This window comes from Gigantopelta aegis, chromosome 10, assembly GCF_016097555.1.
Source record: "Gigantopelta aegis isolate Gae_Host chromosome 10, Gae_host_genome, whole genome shotgun sequence".
NCBI lineage: Eukaryota > Metazoa > Mollusca > Gastropoda > Neomphalida > Peltospiridae > Gigantopelta > Gigantopelta aegis.
The window spans coordinates 64,955,079-64,975,798 of NC_054708.1; the positions used below are offsets into that span (position 1 = coordinate 64,955,079).

General features: G+C 36.7%; 1 protein-coding gene across 1 annotated transcript in view; it reads right to left on the bottom strand.

The window, feature by feature from the left end:
• The window catches only part of LOC121383022 (rhomboid-related protein 2-like), a 37,128-nt gene extending 17,057 nt beyond the window's left edge, over positions 1–20,071 (bottom strand). The window contains exons 1-3 of the mRNA XM_041512757.1: positions 19,821–20,071; positions 12,028–12,051; positions 8,907–9,062 (exon numbers count right to left, since the gene is read on the bottom strand). Of these exons, the coding sequence (XP_041368691.1) occupies positions 8,907–9,062; positions 12,028–12,051; positions 19,821–19,880 (240 nt within the window). The 5' untranslated portion in view covers positions 19,881–20,071. The remainder of the gene's footprint in view (positions 1–8,906; positions 9,063–12,027; positions 12,052–19,820) is intronic.
• Between the last annotated feature and the right edge of the window lie 649 nt (positions 20,072–20,720).

Here is a 20,720-nt window from a genome sequence, read left to right on the forward strand (position 1 = left end):
TCGAGAGCATTCCTCGGTTCAGCCAACGAACATTCTTCCTAACGTTCGCGAACTATTTGATTGGTGTCCGTCGTGTCCATTTGGTTTAACGTGAAGCGCACAAACCAGTGTAGCGAACATTTTGTTTTCGCTCGATCTGGCTGAACTGAGCTCTTGGGATAGCCTACATGTCTTTCGGCCCTGAACTGGCATGTGTATTCAAATTGACACGCATTGTCGGTTTGTTATTATTACTTTAGTTCAAAGACTTTACAAAGTTAAAATGACAAGTTACAGAACTTCCAGACATTGAATTACCATCACATTGCTGTCATACATGTCAAATGCATGCCGTTAAAATTAATAACAGTGATTATTAAAATAAACAAACATCATAACGCCTACGCTGTATTCTGGATTTTCTCGTTACCGGTCGCGAGATCGCTATTACACTAATTGAATATTTGGTATTATTATTATGTTTGAGATTATGTAACTGTTTGTTCACATCAGAAGATAGAAAATGGTTTAGCCAAAATTTTAGCCACTTGCAAATTTTATTAGCCATTTTCTTAAAAATAATGTTTAATTAGCCAATGGCTAATTTGGCTACCGACAGCACGAGCCTTGGATGTTTTCAGTATGTGGGAGTTTTGGGAAGGGGATGTTAGGATAAAAATGACTGATTACCAACTTAACTGTACTTTTAAAAAGTGCTTCACCTATCGTTTATTCAGTTAAATGGTGCAGTTGATTCTGTCAATGGGCATCTTCTTTGATCGGCCTTGAAGCTTGATTGCTCGGCACGGGAATCCCATTACACGTAAGCACCTTCCTGACGGATTAGCGGTCCCAGTAGATGTGGTAAAATTACTAAACACCAGTTGTGAGCAGACGACTGGTCCATTGTTAGGTATTTAGGAAGTGTTTTACCGGTCATAGTAATTAGGTGTGCTTGATATACTGGTACACAAGTTGTACGCAAGAGGTCGTCGACTGCCACGCTCGTACTTGTGAAAATTGTTTTTCTAAAGCACTTCAAATCAAGGTGTAGCGGCAATTGATTTAAGGGCTTCCACGCCATCAAAGCGCTTACTTTATGGACCAAGCTGTGTCGGGCCGCTACGCCTAACGGCCCTGGGGAAACCCCTGATAATCGATCATCACATTGATAGAGCTGAGCCAATCAATTTTTTAATTATAAACACTATTACATATTGTTTTAAAACTGAAACAAAACTACATACCTAATGTGTTGTTAAAACAAAATTTAAACTTAACCCAATGTGTCATCACACATATTTCTTAAAACATAGAGTTACATATCTCATTTAGTGTTCTGCCATACAAATTTTGTTTATGTAGCTTATGTGTTGCTATGTAACCTTTTTGTACCACCAACCTGTTTGTGACATCAAAATGATAGAAGTGTGCAGCACACCATCACATCCACGTTATTAAATTGATGGTGTGCTTCATTCTGTCATGCTTTGGAAGGGTTAAAATAAAACTTTTTATTGGTGTATCTTTTCACAAACTGCAAACTTCAGGTCACTCAGTGCATAATACACAGATTTAAAAAGGGATAGGTGTCATGTGTCCAGCTGTAACCAGATGAACAACTCGTCATAGGTGTCATTACCAGATTGGTGAACTCGTCATAGGTGTCATTACCAGATTGATGAACTTGTCATAGGTGTCATTACCAGATTGATGAACTCATCATAGGTGTCATTACCAGATTAATGAACTCATCGTAGGTGTCATTAATAGATTAATGAACTTGTAGGTGTCATTACCAGATTAATCAACTTGTTGTAGGTGTAATTACCAGATTAATGAACTCGTCATAGGTGTCATTACTAGATTGATGAACTCATCATAGGTGTCATTATTAGATTGATGTACTGGTCGTAGGTGTCAGTACCAGATTAATGAACTGGTCGTAGGTGTCATTACCAGATTAATGAACTCATGGTAGGTGTCATTACCAGATTGATGAACTCATCGTAGGTGTCATTACCAGATTGATGAACTCATCATAAATGTCATTACCAGATTAATGAACTCATGGTAGGTGTCATTACCAGATTAATGAACTCATCGTAGGTGTCATTACTAGATTAATGAACTCATGGTAGGTGTCATTACTAGATTGATGAACTCATAATAAGTGTCATTACCAGATTAATGAACTTGTCGTAGATGTCATTACCAGATTAATGAACTTGTCGTAGGTGTCATTAGTAGATTAATGAACTCGTCGTAGGTGTCATTATTAGATTGATGAACTGGTCGTAGGTGTCAGTACCAGATTAATGAACTGGTCATAGGTGTCATTACTAGATTGATGAACTCATCATAAGTGTCATTACCAGATTAATGAACTCGCCGTAGGTATCATTACCAGATTGGTGAACTCGTCATAGGTGTCATTATCAGATTGATGAACTTGTCATAGGTGTCATTACCAGATTGATGAACTCATCATAGGTGTCATTACCAGATTAATGAACTCATCGTATGTGTCATTACCAGATTAATGAACTTGTCATAGGAGTCATTACCAGATTAATGAACTTGTCATAGGTGTCATTACCAGATTGATAAACACATCATAGGTGTCATTACCAGATTAATGAACTCATCGTATGTGTCATTACCAGATTAATGAACTGGTCGTAGGTGACATTACCAGATGAATGAAATCATCATAGGTGTCATTACCAGATTAATGAACTCATCGTAGGTGTCATTACCAGATTAATGAACTGGTCGTAGGTGACATTACCAGATGAATGAAATCATCATAGGTGTCATTACCAGATTAATGAACTCACCGTAGGTGACATTACCAGATTAATGAACTAGTCGTAGGTGACATTACCAGATGAATGAAATCATCATAGGTGTCATTACCAGATTAATGAACTCATCGTAGGTGACATTACCAGATTAATGAACTCATCATAAGTGATATTACCAGATTAATGGACTTGTTGTAGGTGTCATTACAAATTAATGAACTCGTCGTAGGTGTCATTACTAGATTGATGAACTCATCATAGGTGTCATTATTAGATTGATGAACTGGTCATAGGTGTCAGTACCAGATTAATGAACTGGTCATAGGTGTCATTACCAGATTAATGAACTCATGGTAGGTGTCATTACCAGATTGATGAACTCATCGTAGGTGTCATTACCAGATTGATGAACTCATCATAAATGTCATTACCAGATTAATGAACTCATGGTAGGTGTCATTACCAGATTAATGAACTCATCGTAGGTGTCATTAATAGATTAATGAACTTGTAGGTGTCATTACCAGATTAATCAACTTGTTGTAGGTGTAATTACCAGATTAATGAACTCGTCGTAGGTGTCATTACTAGATTAATGAACTCATGGTAGGTGTCATTACTAGATTGATGAACTCATAATAAGTGTCATTACCAGATTAATGAACTTGTCTTAGATGTCATTACCAGATTAATGAACTTGTCGTAGGTGTCATTAGCAGATTAATGAACTCGTCGTAGGTGTCATTATTAGATTGATGAACTGGTCGTAGGTGTCAGTACCAGATTAATGAACTGGTCATAGGTGTCATTACTAGATTGATGAACTCATCATAAGTGTCATTACCAGATTAATGAACTCGCTGTAGGTGTCATTACCAGATTGGTGAACTCGTCATAGGTGTCATTATCAGAATGATGAACTTGTCATAGGTGTCATTACCAGATTGAAGAACTCACCATAGGTGTCATTACCAGATTGATGAACTCATCATAGGTGTCATTACCAGATTAATGAACTCATCGTATGTGTCATTACCAGATTAATGAACTCATCGTATGTGTCATTACCAGATTAATGAACTGGTTGTAGGTGACATTACCAGATTAATGAAATCATCATAGGTGTCATTACCAGATTAATGAACTCATCGTAGGTGTCATTACCAGATTAATGAACTGGTCGTAGGTGACATTACCAGAAGAATGAAATCATCATAGGTGTCATTACCAGATTAATGAACTCATCGTAGGTGACATTACCAGATTAATGAACTCATCATAAGTGATATTACCAGATTAATGGACTTGTTGTAGGTGTCATTACAAATTAATGAACTCGTCGTAGGTGTCATTACTAGATTGATGAACTCATCATAGGTGTCATTATTAGATTGATGAACTGGTCATAGGTGTCAGTACCAGATTAATGAACTCATCGTAGGTGACATTACCAGATGAATGAAATCATCATAGGTGTCATTACCAGATTAATGAACTCATCGTAGGTGACATTACCAGATTAATGAACTCATCATAAGTGATATTACCAGATTAACGGACTTGTTGTAGGTGTCATTACAAATTAATCAAATGATCATAGGTGTCATTACCAGATTAATGAACAGGTCATAGGTGTCATTACCCAGGGTGTGCACTATAAGATCGCCTGATCACCCATGGCAAGTCAAAATAGCATCGGGCAAGTCAAAACCATATCACGTGTCGCCCGCTTGGTGACCAAATTTTTTCGCATATTGTATTATGTATAAAAATGCAAATAACTAATGTTTGTAAGAGATCGGAAAGTTATTTTTTATTTATTGTTTTCAACTGGTTTCCTATTAATATCTGTGCAACCAAACCCATATAGGACATAATAGCGACCACTTCCCCAGTATATCGAACAGTCTAAAACCATTCGGAATGCCTCGTCCAGTTTTGATTATGTATTCGGAAAACCTCGGCCACGTAAATGTATTCGTAGGTTCAATCGGAACACCTAGGCCAGGTCCATCTTTACTTTCCATTTAGTTACAATCAGAACAACTCATCACATTCTGCTACACTATGTTTCGCAAACAGATTTTGTTTACGATCCTGAGGTCTTCTGAAGTTACATTATGTTGGAACGTTTTCGTTTCTTACGTAATATACCGAGTCTACTATACCAATCACCCAATCGTCACTGCCAACGATGTCAACAGCTATCATTGCCTGTTGCACGTGCCAGTGTTAAATAGGAATGCTGGTCAACTCGCCCCAAAGCCAACTCGCCCGAGTGTTTGGACAATTTGCCCAAAACTTTACTGTCCGTAAATAATTGTGACAAAATAAAAAATTGACGTCTACAACTTTGGTGTTATTTTATTTATTAATATTACTGCAGCGAAACTCCGCTATCACTACCGCTTATTAAATGGTTTTATATTGGGGAGATCTTAATATCGGATGAATAATAATCTATTACAATGAACTATCAAGCCTATTTTAACGACATTTGTGAGTTTGTCCCTTACTTCCTTAAAGGAATGATCAGGCAAGGCTTTTGGACTCCGACTGCTGTGCATATTCAACAATATTTAATGCACATTAGCTTAAAATGCTGGTATATTAATTTTTAAAATGGTAAAGATATGAGTTGACTAAACAGTTTGGGGCGAGTTGACAAACCTGGGGGGAGTTGGTTTTGGGGCGAGTTGACCCGCTCCCATTAAATAGTGATAATTATGCCTTTAACTTGTGTTGTATGTTTACTTCTCTAGTGGATGTGATTATTGTTTGTATAGATTGCTGTCAGCTTAGTATCTTTTTTAATTCTTGGTCATACGGTCATAAAAGCACCTCATTCATTCCAAAACCGAACTTTGGTAAAACATTCCAGATGTTTGACTGTGTGGGACCCGTGACAACATAATAATTAGAATTTAATTACAACAGTTTATAATAAAACTAAAACAAGTTCTGTTTCCTTCTTTTGTGTTGTTATTATTGTTTGTATGATATGATAACATGTTTTTAAAGTGCAATTTAAGTAAGTTCTTTTTTAAAACGAAATTCGCTTGTGGGCCACTCAAAAGTTGTACGGGAGTAGCCCGATTGGTGAGTCAGAAACAATTCCAAATGCATACCCTGATTACCAGATTAATATTGTCATAGGTGTCGTTACCAGATTAATAAACTGGTCGTAGGTGTCATTACCAGATCAATATCGTCAGAGGTGACATTACCAAATTAATGAACTCGTCATAAGTGTCGCTACCAGATTGATGAACTTATCATAGGTGTCATTACCAGATTAATGAACTCATCATAGGTGTCATTACAAGATTAACGAACTCATCGTAGGTGTCATTACCAGATTGGTGAACTCGTCATAGGTGTCATTACCAGATTGATGAACTTGTCATAGGAGTCTTTACCAGATTGATGAACTTATCATAGGTGTCATTACCAGATTAATGAACTCATCATAGGTGTCATTACCAGATTAATGAACTTGTTATAGGTGCCATTACCAGATTAATGAACTCATCGTAGGTGTAGTTACCAGATTAATGAACTGGTTGTAGGTGTTGTTACCAGATTAATGAACTTGTTGTAGGTGACATTACCAGATTAATGAACTGGTTGTAGGTGTTGTTACCAGATTAATGAACTCGTTGTAGGTGTCATTACCAGATTAATGAACTCACTGTAGGTGTTGTTACCAAATTAATGAACTCGTTGTAGGCGTCATTACCAGATTAATGAACTCGTCGTAGGTGTCATTACCAGATTAATGAACTGGTTGTAGATGTTGTTACCAGATTAATGAACTCGTCGTGTCGTTACCAGATTAATGAACTGGTTGTAGGTGTTATTACCAGATTAATGAACTGGTTGTAGATGTTGTTACCAGATTAATGAACTCGTCGTAGGTGTCATTACCAGATTAATGAACTCATCATAGGTGTCATTACCAGATTAATGAACTCATCGTATGTGTCATTACCAGATTAATGAACTTGTTATAGGTGCCATTACCAGATTAATGAACTGGTCGTAGGTGATATTACCAGATTAATGAACTCATCATAGGTGTCATTACCAGATTAATGAACTCATCATAGGTGTCATTACCAGATTAATGAACTCGTCATAGGTGTTGTTACCAGATTAATGAACTCATCGTAGGTGTAGTTACCAGATTAATGAACTGGTTGTAGGTGTTGTTACCAGATTAATGAACTTGTTGTAGGTGACATTACCAGATTAATGAACTGGTTGTAGGTGTTGTTACCAGATTAATGAACTCGTTGTGGGTGTCATTACCAGATTAATGAACTCGCTGTAGGTGTTGTTACCAAATTAATGAACTGGTTGTAGGTGTCATTACCAGATTAATGAACTCGTCATAGGTGTCGTTACCAGATTAATGAACTTGTTGTAGGTGTCATTACAAGATTAACGAACTCATCGTAGGTGTCATTACCAGATTGGTGAACTCGTCATAGGTGTCATTACCAGATTGATGAACTTGTCATAGGAGTCTTTACCAGATTGATGAACTTATCATAGGTGTCATTACCAGATTAATGAACTCATCATAGGTGTCATTACCAGATTAATGAACTTGTTATAGGTGCCATTACCAGATTAATGAACTCATCGTAGGTGTAGTTACCAGATTAATGAACTGGTTGTAGGTGTTGTTACCAGATTAATGAACTTGTTGTAGGTGACATTACCAGATTAATGAACTGGTTGTAGGTGTTGTTACCAGATTAATGAACTCGTTGTAGGTGTCATTACCAGATTAATGAACTCGCTGTAGGTGTTGTTACCAAATTAATGAACTCGTTGTAGGCATCATTACCAGATTAATGAACTCGTCGTAGGTGTCATTACCAGATTAATGAACTGGTTGTAGATGTTGTTACCAGATTAATGAACTCGTCGTGTCGTTACCAGATTAATGAACTGGTTGTAGGTGTTATTACCAGATTAATGAACTGGTTGTAGATGTTGTTACCAGATTAATGAACTCGTCGTAGGTGTCATTACCAGATTAATGAACTCATCATAGGTGTCATTACCAGATTAATGAACTCATCATATGTGTCATTACCAGATTAATGAACTTGTTATAGGTGCCATTACCAGATTAATGAACTGGTCGTAGGTGATATTACCAGATTAATGAACTCATCATAGGTGTCATTACCAGATTAATGAACTCATCATAGGTGTCATTACCAGATTAATGAACTCGTCATAGGTGTTGTTACCAGATTAATGAACTCATCGTAGGTGTAGTTACCAGATTAATGAACTGGTTGTAGGTGTTGTTACCAGATTAATGAACTTGTTGTAGGTGACATTACCAGATTAATGAACTGGTTGTAGGTGTTGTTACCAGATTAATGAACTCATTGTAGGTGTCATTACCAGATTAATGAACTCGCTGTAGGTGTTGTTACCAAATTAATGAACTGGTTGTAGGTGTCATTACCAGATTAATGAACTCGTCGTAGGTGTCGTTACCAGATTAATGAACTGGCTGTAGGTGTTGTTACCAGATTAATGAACTCGTCGTGTCGTTACCAGATTAATGAACTGGTTGTAGGTGTTATTACCAGATTAATGAACTGGTTGTAGATGTTGTTTCCAGATTAATGAACTCGTCGTAGGTGTCGTTACCAGATTAATGAACTGGTTGTAGGGTGTCATTACCAGATTAATGAACTCGTCATGTCGTTACCAGATTAATGAACTGGTTGTAGGTGTCATTACCAGATTAATGAACTCGTCATAGATATCGTTACCAGATTAATTAACTTGTCGTAGGTGTTGTTACCTGATTAATGAACTGGTTGTAGGTGTTGTTACCAGATTAATGAACTCGTCATGTCGTTACCAGATTAATGAACTGGTTGTAGGTGTCATTACCAGATTAATGAACTGGTTGTAGGTGTCATTACCAGATTAATGAACTCGTCGTAGGTGTCGTTACCAGATTAATGAACTGGTTGTAGGTGTCATTACCAGATTAATGAACTCGCCATAGATGTCGTTACCAGATTAATGAACTTGTTGTATGTGTTGTTACCAGATTAATGAACTTGTTGTATGTGTTGTTACCAGATTAATGAACTCGTCATAGGTGATGAGCTGATTATCATCCCTGTCTGCCATATCGAGCAGCTCGTTTAGCCGTTCCCGTGGAATTCTGTCTGTGATCCCCTCATCCTCCATCTCACGCTGTAGGTCACGAACTGGTAAACCTTCCGGGTCATGCTGAAAAATAAACAAAGAATCACTTTAACCTCAGCATGGACATATACAGGACATTTTTAGGAAGGGACTGTAATGTTTAACAGGTATAATAATTTTGAGAGTACTATGAAAGCAGTAAGTGTCCCCTACCGGAACCAACAAATTTCTGAGATCAAGGGCCATAACTCTGTAAACAAGCATTCTGAGAGTACTGTTTAAGAAATACAGGTCCCTTACCAAATCCAACAAATGTTCGTATATCCTAAGTTCAAGGGCCATAACTCTGTACAAAACCACAAAAGTCAAACTGTACATGATAAGGCTACACACAAAATTTCAATGCGTTGCAATAAAAAAACAGTCAGGATATTCCCCCCACCCCATATTTCGTAAGTTCAAGGGCAATAACTCTTGTGAAGAAAAAAAAATCCCCATGAAAGTCAAACTTGATCTGTAACAGTACATAATAAAGCTATACACAAACCTAGCTCAATATCTTGAGGAATTGCAAAGAAAGAAGTCTAAAAAAAACTATAGTATATGTGAGACAGACAGACAAACAGACAGACAGACTGTAAAAAGATGGATGGACAGAAATGAGAGATGAAACCTAAAGTCCCCTCCAGCTAGACCAGTAAGAGACTAAAAATGGCACCTATAGTAGGGTCTCCACAAGTACTCGAGTACTCGGGCACGGGCCAAGTCTAGCAATACTTGAGTCCGTTCACATGACTCAAGTACCCATATGCAAGGTGGAATATAATGATCGAATACAATGGACAATGTAGGACAATAATTTTGGCAGTAAATAATCACAGATATAGGTTACACAATAATTATATGATCATGCACTGGTTTCTCTTTTAAACTGGCTGTCCGTCTGTCCGTCACAACAGTGAACACATCAACTGGTTTCTAAATGCAATACAATGGCATGATTTGGCATCCATGTTCAGCACTGGAATTAAGATGCATAATGCCATTTTACTTTATTGCTTAGTCTCATTGGGTCCAGGTTGAGTTTGACCCCCGAGTACCCGAGTCCAGTATTTTGGACTTGTAGAGGCCTTAACCTATAGCATTCATGGAAGAGGGTGCAAAGTTTAAAACGAGCACCAACTGCATTTAAAGATGAGTATCTATGTTTTAGCAGGGCACTTACAGCATTCAAAAGTACACCAAAGGGCATTATTTGTTAAGGCAAACTTCCCCAGAAACACTAATCCCACTAAAACACAAATTTAAATTTCTTGTATGCTTTTAAATTTTTTGAGGCACTATTATGCTCCTATTATTACTAGGCCAGCAATGGATCAGTTACCTACATGCTTGCATTTTTCCAACTATCTACTAGTACTAAGCTCTCACCATACGGCTCTCAGCAACGGATCAGTTTTATGCATATGCATTTTCTCACAGACAGAACAGCACATATACTGCCTTTGTTATACATATACTAGTTGTAGCAAAAAAAAAAAAAAAAAAAAAAAAAAAAAAAAAAAAAAAAAAAAAATGCATAATAAGCTATAAAGGGTGTATAAAAGGAGCTAGGCTACTTATTCAAAGTAAACAGATATGTCATGCACCTCCCTAAACATTGCAATTACTCCGTAAAAAGTAGCTCAAAATTAAGTTACAACAGCCAATAAAATTTGCTGGTGGCTGGGTGTTTTGTCAAGCTGGTGAATGAAATAATGTGGGGTTTCTTTTAATGACACCACTGGAGCACACTGCTTTATTAATCATTTGGTCATTGTGACACAGAGAAAACCCACTACAATTTCCCATTAGCAGCAAGACATCTTTTATATCCACTTTCCCACAGACAGGACAGCACTTGGCCAACTTAAATATTAAAAAATAATGGTGTTAGTCACTCAAATAATATTATTTGGGCAATCTTCTTTAGAGCTATAACATATGAGCCACTATTAATATTTGTATAGGATATATTTATTCCACATTAAAATCTTGCTTGTGGTTCGTTTATTATAATTTGCCAACATCCATTATTAATTTTTGGGCCACCATATCTTTTAGCGAGTTTCGAGCCCTGATGTAGTAGGTCCACCGAGGGGATTTGATCCTTCGACCCAAGCTCCTCAGGTGAGTGCTCTACCAATCGAGTTATATCCCACCCCAACCCGTGTATGAATAGTAGTATTAACATGTAACCTGATGGTAAGACAAGTGGCTGTTGAAAAGAGGACAATTAGCTTTGAGGGAACAATACAGTGGCTGCTTAATAGATATACAGATGGCAAGATTTTAATAATTTCAAATTCAGTGGTAAAGCACTTGCCTGATGTGCGGTTGGTCAAGAATCGATCTCAATCAGTAGGCCCATTGGGCTATTTCTCGTTCTAGTCAGTGCACCATAACTGGTATATTAAAGGCTGTGATATGTGCTATCCTGTATGTGGTATGATGCATATAAAAGATCCCCTCTAGAACTATATGTCAAAATTACCAAATGTTTGACATCCAATACATGAAGCCAATGATTAATAAATCAATGTGCTCTAGTGGTGTCATAAAACAAAACAAACTTTGACTTTTAATTTTAACTTCAAATTATTTACAGATTTACTTGTAACCTCCATGTAAAATAAAATTCATACCCAGTTATAAGAAAATAAACATACCGGTACTACTTGATATACTAATTACATACTCCACATTACAATCTTACTAGAATATTACAATGTAAAGAGAACTTACGTGGAATTTACAGACTTTGACATTCTGATAGCCGCGGCTTTTTAAAGCCATATATCAATAAAATAAATTTGTATATCTGGTTCTCTCAACTAAGAAATATTAAACACAAACATAGAGACTGGGTCTGAGCGTTCAAAGAAGGAAAGAAACAAACATGAACATAATTTAACTAATTACATTATGACAAAAACACTAGTGAATAAAGGAGACCTATACAAAATGTGACACCTTCATAAAGAAAAAAACAAAACAAATTCTTACTTACTCTGTCGAAAATTGGCTTGAAATTCTGTGTGAAAATCATGTCATGGAATGGACATCATGTGTCAGGACCAGAAACGAACATCAGGCAGCAGCAGAAAACAGATGATGAAAATATGAAATAAAAATAAGAGTATTTTGTTAACATACAAAATAATATTCAGACTGCAATTGTTTTTTTAAATTCATCATTAATTAGTGGATAAATTACAAATTAAGAGTTTTATTACTACTTTGAATACAATGTACAATAATGTATAATTTTATATTTTAAATATAAAACAGACTTGATATTTAGATGTGGTTCAATGTTTTATAAGGCCTAAAAACATATTATGGTTCTGAGAACCCGACCCTACCTAGAAAATGGGCGACCCTCAATTAAAAAACCCCATGTATATATAGGTCAAAAGAGTACATACATAACACTTTATCTGGACCCATATGAGTGAATATAGAAGTCTTTAAAAAAAAAGCAAAGCCAACTTATACCTTTCCTCATTTTTGGGAGGCACATTCACTGAAAAAAATACTATTTTTGTTTCGGCCTAATATTTGTTATTTAAAAAACTCGCTAAACCGGACACCCTAGGGACCAAGAAAATTGTCCAGTATTAGAGGGATCTATTTAGAGAGGTTAAGTTCGGTACTGATTTTTAAAAAGGGACTCTCTAAAATGTATGGTTTTGAGGGAATTCAGGTTTACAGAGGGTCTGGTTTTGAGATGTTTCACAGTATATAATAATAATAATAATAATAATAATAGTAATAATAGTAATAATAATAATAATAAACTACCAGGAAGATGTACATAGTATTATTCACTTACTAAAACATATTATAGTTATGTCTTGTTCTTGCAAAGTGGCTGGACATAGCCCAGTGGTAAAGCACATGCCTGATGCACGGTCAGTCTAAGATCAACCCCCATCAGTGGCTGGACATAGCCCAGTGGTAAAGCACATGCCTGATGCACGGTCAGTCTAAGATCAACCCCCATCAGTGGGCCCATTAGGCTATGTTCCAGCCAGTGCTCCACGACTGGTATACCAAAGGCTGTGTTATGTACTGTCCTGTCTGTGGGATGGTGCATATAAAAGATACCTTGCTACTAATGGAAAATTGTAGCGGGTTTCCTCTCTAGCCAATGATAAATAAATCAATGTGCTCTAGAGGTGTTGTTAAACAAAACAAACTTTAACTTTATTCTAGGCTAGCTAACACATTTTATTATAGTAGCCTGCATGCATGTAACTTAAAAAAACTGATTTCTCATTTCTATCTGTGTGTGTCTAGTTTAGAGGGGTTCAAATAAAAACATTTCAATAGCAATTTCACACAGAAAGCTGTCCAGCATTCAGAAAACACAAAATGTTATGCACTGGTTTATTTTATGTAAGGACATTCAAAATGACGTCATTTGAGTTTGACATCATTTCAATTCAAAAAGACACTGCATCAACTATTCTTACGTCATTTGAATATCTAATAATGGTGGACTGGAATTAAAGTTGTGCATACAGTTTAAAAAAATGTGTTGTATTAAGCTTGAGATTATATGATAAAGAGATTATTATTCTCATGTGTTTCGGTATCGTCAATATCATATATTAGGAATAAAAATAATGTATTATGCTCGCCAGAGGTTCAAACAGTATAATTATTATTCCTAATAATTATATGATATTGACGATACTGAAAAACAAACTGGTAATAACCTTTCTCTCTCTCTCTCTCTCTCTCTCTCTCTCTCTCTCTCTCTCTCTATATATATATATATATATATATATAAACCTGTCTTCCTGGTTTCCTATCCACAATCCATCTGTCCATCCATCCATTTGGGCTTGAACTTAATGGTGGCACCAATGGCAATTGCCGTAGGTGCAATATGAATTGGCGTACGTCAGGGGCTTTACTGATGGCAGATTTTTGACACTGGATCAAAACTGTTGCCAATGGCTGACAGGATGTTTTGGGGGCTTTATTTTGTGTTTGTTGCAAGTTATCGGTTTATAATTCCTTAGACAGATGAGAATTTTGCTTCTGGCAAAAACCTTTAAAAAATTGTCATAACATTCTTTGATACTTTTACATTGGACATATAATACACATCAGTTGCAGGATAGTTGTTTTGCTTTTCAAAATTTAATAATAAATGTAATAATTATATTCACAAAGATTTTCTAGTATATCTATCTTACAAATTTTATAATGTTTTGGCTATTTTAAATGTCAGTTTAAAAAAATATATATATTATTTATATACCCCAGTATGAATTATGGTTTTATGTTTGCGTCTTTTTTAAAACTGAAATAATAGTGGCTACTAATTTTTACTAAAGGCTACCAGATTTTATAAACTGGCAGCCAGGTGGGCTACCACTGAAAAGTGTTTTACGATTATGGTCTGTATTTACGTCAATTTCTGTAGAAAGAGTTATATGTAATATTTTCAGTGACAATCGATTATGGATATTTATAACTGATCATCACATCGGTATAGTGTCCAACCAATAAATTTTATCTTTGGAACATCACTACACTGCACTAAATCTCTAGAATAGTGGAATGTGTTATACTTTATAGCAAAAATATAAAACACTATTTAGATCTCTAAAATAGTGAAATGAATTAAACTTTATAGCAAAAATATAAAACACTATTTAGATCTTTAAAATAGTGAAATGTATTATACTTTATAGCAAAAATACAAAACACTATTTAGATCTCTAAATAGTGGAATGTATTAAACTTTATAGCAAAAATACAAACTACTATTTAGATCTCTAAAATAGTGGAATGTATTAAACTTTATAGCAAAAATACAAAATACTATTTAGATCTCTAAAATAGTGAAATGTATTATACTTTACAGCCTAAAAAAAAAGAAAAGAAATTAGTTTGTTTTATTTAACAATACCACTAGAACACATTGACTTATTAATCATAAGCTATCGGATGTCAGACATTTGGTAATTCTAACATATAGTCTTAAAGAGGAGACTCGCTACATGTTTCCGTTAGTAGCAAGGGATCTTTTATATGCACCTTCCCACAGACAGGATAACACTAGGGTCTCCATGAGTACTCGAGTACTTGGGCACGGGCCGAGTCTTGCTTGAGTCCATTCACAGGACTCGAGTACCCGTACAAGGTGGAATATAATGATCAGCTATAATATAATGGACAATGTAGGACAATGATTTCTGCAGTAGATAATCAATGCTATAAGTTACACAATAATTATATGATCATGTGCTAGTTTCTTTTTTCCAATTAAAGTTCAAGCACGCTGTCATGGGCACGCACCTCAGCTATCTGGGCTGTCTGTCCAGGGAGGTGGATTAGTTGTTAGTTGGTTAGTGAGAGAGAAGAGGGTGTAGTGGCCTTACACCTACTCACTGAGCCCTTAATAACTTGCTCAGGGTTGGAGCCGGTACCCAGCTGCGAACCCTGTACCTACCAGACTGTAGTCCGATGGCCTAACCACTGCACCACTGAGGATGGTTCTTTTTGTTAAACTGGCCATCCGTTCACAACACTGCACGTATCAACCGGTTTGTAAATGCAATACAATAGCATCATTTGGCATCCATGTTCAACACTGGAATTAAGATGCATAGGCCCTACTGCTATTTTACTTTATCCTTAATCATATTATCAACTTGTGCAAGTGTCGGTACTCGGGTCTGGGTCGAGTTTGACCTTTGAGTACTCGAGTCGAGTATTTTGGACTTGTGGAGACACTAGATAGCACATACCATGGCCTTTGATATATCAGTCATGATGCCCTGACTAGAACAACTTTATAGAAAAGGACACTGGGATGAAATGTATGTATTTTATTAAGCACCTCTAAAATGTTTCGCCTATTCAAACACAATACATGTACTTGTGTTTGATGTTAAGATAAATGTCACTCATGCATAACAGGTCATTACAAACAATTATCTATTTACAATCTAATATGCTGTATGCTCAAACTCGATACCCACTCATGAAAACAGCCATGACTCAGAACCTTCCCTACTTTTCTTTTCATAAAAAAAGTCTATCTAAACCGCCCCCAGTTTAAGAAGACTTTTACAATATGTACTATACATAAAGGGTAAATCAGGGATGTTTACACCTATAAATAGCACTAGTTTGTGTAAAGGTAATAAAAGTTTGCATGTGTACATGAAAATAATTCCCAATGTCATAATGTATTATTAGTGTACTGTATGTTGTTAATGAACATTTACGGAACGTGGATGAACATTCTCGTTACAAGTAAATACATGTACTAGTATTTGTTTTAGTACCAGTCACGATAGTTTGTCATCACATCATTATTGGCATTCTTGCAATTTATTTCATTAATAGAGTATGCTACTATATAACAGCGATAGAAATAAGCAGAAGTTTTCATTAGTCTACAAATATACTTGTCTGCCAATATTTTCGCTTGTCTAAATAAATATTTTGTTTTATATGTAATAAGTACAAGGACTGTATTTTTGATTGCTCAAAATGAAACTGCATTGAAAATATTTACTTGTCCACTGGACAACCATTGATGTACATTTTCTTGTCCGAGCAGATTTTAATTTGTCAGGACAAACGGACAAGTGTTTATTTCGAACACTGTACAATTGGTGTTGGAAGATGCAAGCAATTGGAGTGACCTGAATATATATATTCACATTTCAGGCCCATGGGTATGGAAGGGAGGGGGAGGAGCCTGTACCTTCCCCACTCAAGGACAAAAATGTAGGTTTTTTTTTATCCTACTCTAAATAAATAAAGATAAAAAATTATCTGATGTATGCGCTTGTCCCACTAGATACTGTGCCTCCCCACCCCACTCCAGATATCATTCTTATAGGCTGGCCTTTCACATGGGTTGGGGGTGGGGCAATGCATAATCTTTAGAATGCCCCCTGAACTTCCACACTCCCATTTGCTTCTAATGCCTATGTACCAACTTGATTTGCAATACATTTGATGATAAATATAATAATCCATAAACACAGGTTTTCTCAGTGCTTTTAGTACCTTTCTAGAAATCATATGCACAAAACTGTGATTTTTATAACACCCTGTAAGCTTTACCAAACATGCATGCAATGAGCTATAATAACATTGCCTATAACTGTTACTAATCATCACAAGTATATAATGAGCTACTCTCGACAAGCTAAGTTAAAATATCATATAGCTCTCCTTTTTTCCCCATTCAGCCAAATTTCCTTCATTCAAAATGCGCACCCTTTCCCTTTGGCATTAATCCTATGAGACATTCCAAATTCCATAGCATCCAAACCAACACACACACCCCCCCCCCCCCCCACCTTTTACCGACCCCGGTCGAGCTACTGGTGCTCTCTTGTACCTGCTAGAGCAGGTGGTCCCTTCTCCACCCACCCCAACCTTTCCTGTCTTGGTTGGAGGAGCCAGCTAAGGCTGGCACCTGTGCCCATGACAGGCGTGCACTGAAACAGCTTGCACTGAATGTGCATGTTAATCCCTATACCATACCATACACAAGTACGTAGTGATGGGAATCTGTTGGAATTTCACCATTGATCAGTGATTATAATTGGTTTGCACCAACCGATTAACTTTCGATTGCAAATTCAACTGGTTAGAATTATATAGAGATTATTATACAAGCTTGTGTGTCATACTGATTTTATGAAACGAGTGTCAAGATTTTTGTATTGCCCGAGCAAGAGTAATACATGAATCCTGACACTCGTTTCGTAAGATCAGTATGACTCACATGCAAGTGTAATAATTTCTGTATTATCCATATTATTGTTTTTTTTATGAATAACAAGACACAACTCAAAATACGTCAGCCGCAACTAGGAGACAATGAACTGACATCATATTTCCAATGCACAGTCTGAGCTAGGACTGGAGAAGCAACGTCATTCAATGATGTCACTTCCTAAAATTACGTCATTACACTTGTTATTACATGTGTGCTTCGTATGATTATTATGAACTCAGTTATGTTGAACCATGTGGATAATATATGAACATAAGAAGGACTTGAATTATAAGGACCATGCACCTATTGTTGTATTTACCAGGATAGATCCTGTAATTTATGGCTAATTTTACTTTCAATAACTAATTGGTGTTTTCATCATGTATACATGAAAACAAACACCAACCCCAAAATGGGCATCTGCAGAAAAAAAATTCAGATGTAGGTGTGTAGTGTGTTTGTGTGTATGTGCACGTTTGTATGTGTATGCATTTGTGTGTGTGTGTGTGAAGTCATGTTGGCATGTATAACATAAATATTTATACAAGTGTAAACATTGAATATATATGAACACCACAGTCAAGTGCATGTTCCAAATTGTTGGACCAAAGGAAATCTACTTACAATGAATAACTGCACAATCTATTCCAAAATAATTTGTTATAATTACAATCACAAATGTCACGAATATTACTAACAAACAATTGGAATTCCTTGTAATTAAGCGATTAGCTGAACTGGCTTGACTGCCCTGATAGCATGTTTACATCAATTCTAGACGGTTTTGAGGCATGCTCCTGCGGAACATTTTGAAAGCTAAAAGTTGTAAAATGCAATTTTTTGCTTTTTACAAATAAAATTCATCATGGCAAATTATTTTAAACATATAAGCTAACATATACTTTAACTGGTGAATATAATGGGCACAATCTCTAGTGGAGGAGGGCACAGTCTCTAGCTGGGCAAAGGCATGATTTTTTTCTTTATTAATATATTGTGGACCAAAAAAAAACCACCCATACATTTTCATTCTCTAGTCGGGGGCACAGGCCCCCACCCTCTCACCCCAGTTCCTATGGGCCATGGCCCTGTTCCACAAAGAGATCTTAGTGCTAAGATAACTGTAAATGCATTATAAAACCTTTGCAAAAGGCTTAGGTTTTATTTATTTTTATTGATTGCAGTGTACAAGTTTACAAAGTCTGCAAATAGTTTTTGTTTTGTTTAACGACACCACTGGACCACATTGATTAATTAATCACTGGCTATTCAAAATCAAACATTTGGTAATTTTTACATACATTCTTAGAGAAGAAACCCGCTACATTTTTCCATTAGTAGCAAAGGATCTTTTAGATGTACCATCCCACAAACAGAATAGCACATACCACAGCCTTTAATAAACCAGTCGTGGTGCACTGGCTGGAACGAGAAATAGCCCAATGGGTTACCGACGGGGATCGGTCTTAGACTGTACATGTCCGACTTCCAGCCTTACTACAGACCTGTAACAATATTTCAAAATCATAAATTTTATTCAAAATGGGCCTTTTTAGACAGACCCTACATTACAAAATCCTGGATCTGTCCCTGGACCTCCCTGGTATGTAATAACAAAGTTATGTACCTGTATGTAGGTTACATACTGGAGTATAATTAGCTACCGGTATGTGCTATCCAGGCTATGTGATGGTACATACAAAAGTTCCATTGGTACTAATGGAAAAATGTAACGAGTTTCCTCTCTAACTCTAAGAACATGTCATAAGTACCAAATGTTTGATATCCAAAAGAAGATAATAAATAAATCAATGTGCTCTAGTGGAGTCGTTAAACAAAACAAAGTAGAAACTTTTAAAACTTTTCTTCATTTAATATCTGAATATTACACTATTACAGTGTTACGAGTGTAGTACTAGTATAACATTCCTAACACCCACACGATGATGATGATATGTGACGTACCAAAGTTAACCGTCAATAATGTTGCGATGGCTGCAGGTCTGCCGGGCTGGGCTGACTTTTTTACAACTTACCCTGCGTAGGTCACTGCGAAGCGCTCGCATTTCCACATCCTCAACTCGGCGTCCAGACATTTTGTTTCACCCTCAACAAGTTTGACAGTACGAAGCTCTTCTCCTCACACACGCATACTACTACACCACCCACGCAGGATTTCGTCAATGCAAACTGGTTGTCAAAGCATCAGATTAAACCAGATTACAGGAAACAATCGCTACCCGTAATGAATACAAACGTCCTAAGTTGGGAAAGTAAACGAGAGTTAACTCCCTTCCATTAAAGCGAATTTTCTTTTACTATTAATAGCTATGAGCGGCTCAACCGGCATCGGTGATGTGGTGGTTAAGCCATCGGAAATAAGGCTGATAGGTACTGGGTTCGTAGCCCGGTACCAGCTCCCGCCCAGAGTGAGTTTTAATGACTCAATGGGTAGGTGTAAGACCACTACACCCTTTTCTGTCTCATTAACCACTAACCAACTAACAACTAATAACTAACCCATTGTCCTGGACAGACAGCCCAGATAGGTAAATGTGTGCTCAGGACACGGTGGTTGAACCTTAATTGGATATAAGCACAAAAATATGTTGAAATGAAACATTTTTTAAAAGTACTTTTAATAGCGGCTCAGGCGCGTATGCATGAATTTCAGCGAACGAGGGAGATCGGCTAGACTGGTGAATGCAGTATAAAAGTATCAGTGTGTATGAACATGTGTGCACGTGTGTATGTGTGTGTGTGTGTGTGTGTGTGTGTGTTTGGTGGGGGGATGTCCAAAAATGCTTCCAGGGCGAAAACAATTGCTTGAGAAGCATGTGTACAGGTAGGGTTTCGGTGGGTTGAACACCCCTCCTACTCAAGCAGTTGTTTTCCCCCGGGGAACATTTCTCGACCCTCCCCCACCCCCATACGTC